This window comes from Symsagittifera roscoffensis, chromosome 7 (assembly GCF_963678635.1).
Source record: "Symsagittifera roscoffensis chromosome 7, txSymRosc1.1, whole genome shotgun sequence".
NCBI lineage: Eukaryota > Metazoa > Xenacoelomorpha > Acoela > Convolutidae > Symsagittifera > Symsagittifera roscoffensis.
In genome coordinates this window covers 56,360,693-56,364,213 of record NC_087068.1, presented here as the reverse complement: position 1 = coordinate 56,364,213, position 3,521 = coordinate 56,360,693, and the positions used below count along the sequence as shown (strand labels likewise).

The 3,521-nt window shown below is 35.0% G+C and overlaps 1 protein-coding gene across 1 annotated transcript; it reads left to right on the top strand.

Moving 5' to 3' along the window:
• Positions 1-331: 331 nt before the first annotated feature.
• Positions 332-2,297, top strand: LOC134852088 (F-box/LRR-repeat protein 16-like). The gene is made up of 4 exons (XM_063868367.1): positions 332-673; positions 977-1,199; positions 1,605-2,048; positions 2,187-2,297. Exons 1-4 carry the CDS (start codon positions 528-530, stop codon positions 2,295-2,297), a joined length of 924 nt encoding a protein of 307 aa, XP_063724437.1. The 5' UTR covers positions 332-527.
• Positions 2,298-3,521: the final 1,224 nt, after the last annotated feature.

The window sequence follows — 3,521 nt, the reverse complement described above, 5'->3', positions numbered from 1 at the left end:
TTTTTTTTTATAATTATCCGTTAAATTAGAGACATTTGCTGCCTTGCAGAGCTTTCAAACAACAACTCCATTGTTTAAAAAACTATCTCCGGTCAGTCATAACTCTTTTTCATTGTTTGAACTCCGTATGGGGCACTTTGCATAACAATGTTAGCAAAAAGCTTCAATTTGATTGTCAGCTTTCGAATGGTTATTTAGATGCTGAATTGTCATTAAACTGTACTTGTCATTTTCGCTCAGCCGCACTTACAATTTATGTTCAGCAGTTCATAAGATAGTTTGCTTTGACACTTGTTATTACTTTTGTTTTGCAAGTTTTTTTTGTGTTATTTACTTCGATTATAAGTAGCGGTTTTATTATTGAGATTGGCTATCGATAAAAACGCTGGCCAGTTTGTTGGTAATTTACTTCAAAATAAACACTCTCTTCAGTTTAACTAAATTCAATTTAACTGAAACAAGAAAAGCGAAAACTTAATTTCTCAAAAAAAAACACCGGCTAACAGCTAAAAACTCGAAAATTGCAAATGAGTCATCATCGCTATCTACCGCAGGAACTATGGCTGAGTATATTCGAGTACATCAACCTAATAGAACTGTGTAGTTCCGTTAGACTTGTAAGTCGTTCTTGGAACAACATAGTTCTCTGCTGCTTCCAGGAAAACAAATACAGGTAAAAACGAGTTTCAAAAATTCTACATAGACAGATTTAATTTAAGAATAGCAAATGACATAATTTAAAAAAATTGGAGCCGAATTTTCAGCCAGAATTATCTCTCAGAGTCGCCTAAACCTCAAGTTAGCATGCGGAAATGATTGGAAGCTGTCTTAGAGTTTTGCTCTTTAAATATAATTCTGTCTGTTTTATATTAATTAAAATTAACAGTTAACTCAGTTTAGTCAAAAACAATTTCAGGACAGTCAATTCTGCATCATTTTAATTTTAAAAACAAGTTAATAATGATTGCAATTTTAGGTGGCTCAACATGGCTTCAAGTGGATCCAACGACAGTCGAAGAGCTGCAATGGGATCCATCGAAAATCGGAAAGCTGTATTGGGTTCCACCAGACATCGAGTCTCCAATATGCAGAAGTCTCATAAAAGAACTGCAGATGTCTTGCTTAAAGATTGTATGCTTTTCAGGCTGCAGTTTGGATTCGATCTTTCAAGCTTCGAAGCTGTTACATTGCGCAATCAGGTCTGTCCGTGGAGTCACTTCTTATACTTTTTAGACCTATTGTACATTTTAATCTCAACGCGTTTCTTGACTATCAATGATTGTTAAGGCGATGAATCATCAAAATTCCAGACTTTTTGCAACAATAAATTTGGTATTTCTCTCTCGGTTTGTTGGGACACTCTTATGAAATATGTCGTTCAAAGACCTGTAATTTAGTAATAATTCAAACTAAAAGCACAAAGGAAAAAAGATTTTCGATTCCAAAACTAATGTCAATGAGCTCAATTTGTTTATTTGGGGGCCGTTTGGTCGGCGATGAATTAAATCGAGCAGTTCATAAGTTCAATCCTACCCTTAAAAAACTGACAATTAAGTTCACTTTTTAGCAAGGAACCAAATGAATAAAACTTTTTTGTTTTCTAGGTTTCAATAACTGACCAAGGATTCCGATACGCAATCACTATGTCTTCAAACCTCACGAATTTAGTTTTATCCGGATGTGTCAATCTAACAGATCTTAGTATGGTATCGATCGGAAAACTGACCTACCTCAAATCCCTAGACGTCAGTAAATGCATCAGACTAACAGACCAGGGATTTAGTTACTTTTCCCAAGGAAAGACCAAAGATCTGAAGTGTTTGAACATCAGCGCATGCGAACACATTACAGATAAGTCATTGAAGATCATCTCGGAGACTTTCGGGTCGACTTTAAACTCGGTTCTGGCATCCGACTTAATTCTTATTTCGGACTGTGGAATTGAGCAGTTGACAAGAAGTTCCATCTTTTTGAAATTTTTGGACCTCAGTTTCTGTCCAAAATTGACGCCATTATGCTTGACTTACCTCGAATGCTGCAGTTTAGAGGTAAGAAGATTATTGAATTATCAGTTAACTTAACCATTTTGGGTCGCAATGGTCTCAACATACCCAATTTGGGTCGTGATTGAAGCAGCATAAGTTCCCGATCTCGGCCCGGGTTATGAAAATAATATTTTGTTTCAGTTTTTGAAGCTGGAAGGAAGCTTGTTGCCAAAAAGAAGGACTGAAAATTGCTTCAAGGCTGAAGACTATGGACTAAATGGTGAAACTAAAATACCAATCACAGCCCATTAAACGTACACTCTTTCATCCATTAAAGCACTGCAGTAAAACTATAACATATGCACCGAATGTAAAATTAAAATGCAATAAAAATTAATTTACTCTTGTTTTTGTTTCATTTCATTGGTTGCCTGTTTTTCAGGTCTAATGTAAAATGCAATGGGGCACATAAACTTTCGGAATAATAGGCCAGCTACCATATAAAGATGTCAAAGTTAATGAGCAGTTACAAAATTTTGGGTAAAATTATTCAAAAAAAATTATGAACAAAAATAGGATATTTTTTGGCGATGCTTTCCTTTGCTGTTAGTCTTTTAAAAATAAACCGTGATGATAATAATTGGATTCAAATAGTTCAACAAATTTGATTCGCAGCCTTTACAAAAAGTGATAATTCGTAGCAATTCGTAGCTGGCAATAAGTATTAGTTCTTTTCAGCAGTAATTCTAGCAAATTTGTTTTCAGATGAAAATTGATCTTGATGAAATTTATCTTGCTCAGATTTTGATGCTTCGGTTTGATTTTGAAAGCTCGATGAAATTGATCTTGCTCAGATTTTGATGCTTCGGTTTGATTTTGAAAGCTCGATGAAATTGATCGTGCTCAGATTTTGATGCTTCGGTTTGATTTTGAAAGCTCGATGAAATTGATCTTGCTCAGATTTTCATGCTTCGGTTTGATTTTGAAAGCTCGATGAAATTGATCTTGCTCAGATTTTCATGCTTCGGTTTGATTTTGAAAGCTCGATGAAATTGATCTTGCTCAGATTTTCATGCTTCGGTTTGATTTTGAAAGCTCGATGAATTTGATCTTGCTCAGATTTTCATGCTTCGGTTTGATTTTGAAAGCTCGATGAAATTAATCTTGCTCAGATTTTCATGCTTCGGTTTGATTTTGAAAGCTCGATGAAATTGATCTTGCTCAGATTTTCATGCTTCGGTTTGATTTTGAAAGCTCGATGAAATTGATCTTGCTCAGATTTTCATGCTTCGGTTTGATTTTGAAAGCTCGATGAAATTGATCTTGCTCAGATTTTCATGCTTCGGTTTGATTTTGAAAGCTCGATGAAATTGATCTTGCTCAGATTTTCATGCTTCGGTTTGATTTTGAACGCTCGATGAAATTAATCTTGCTCAGATTTTCATGCTTCGGTTTGATTTTGAAAGCTCGATGAAATTGATCTTGCTCAGATTTTCATGCTTCGGTTTGATTTTGAAAGCTCGATGAAATTGATCT

Bases quoted from the DNA above. Each gene is read 5' to 3' on its own strand.
- LOC134852088 (XM_063868367.1), top strand. From the start codon at position 528: ATGAGTCATCATCGCTATCTACCGCAGGAACTATGGCTGAGTATATTC. The intron at 674-976 runs GTAAAAACGAGT...TTGCAATTTTAG, and splicing joins TTCCAGGAAAACAAATACAG to GTGGCTCAACATGGCTTCAA. The intron at 2,049-2,186 runs GTAAGAAGATTA...ATTTTGTTTCAG, and splicing joins TCGAATGCTGCAGTTTAGAG to TTTTTGAAGCTGGAAGGAAG.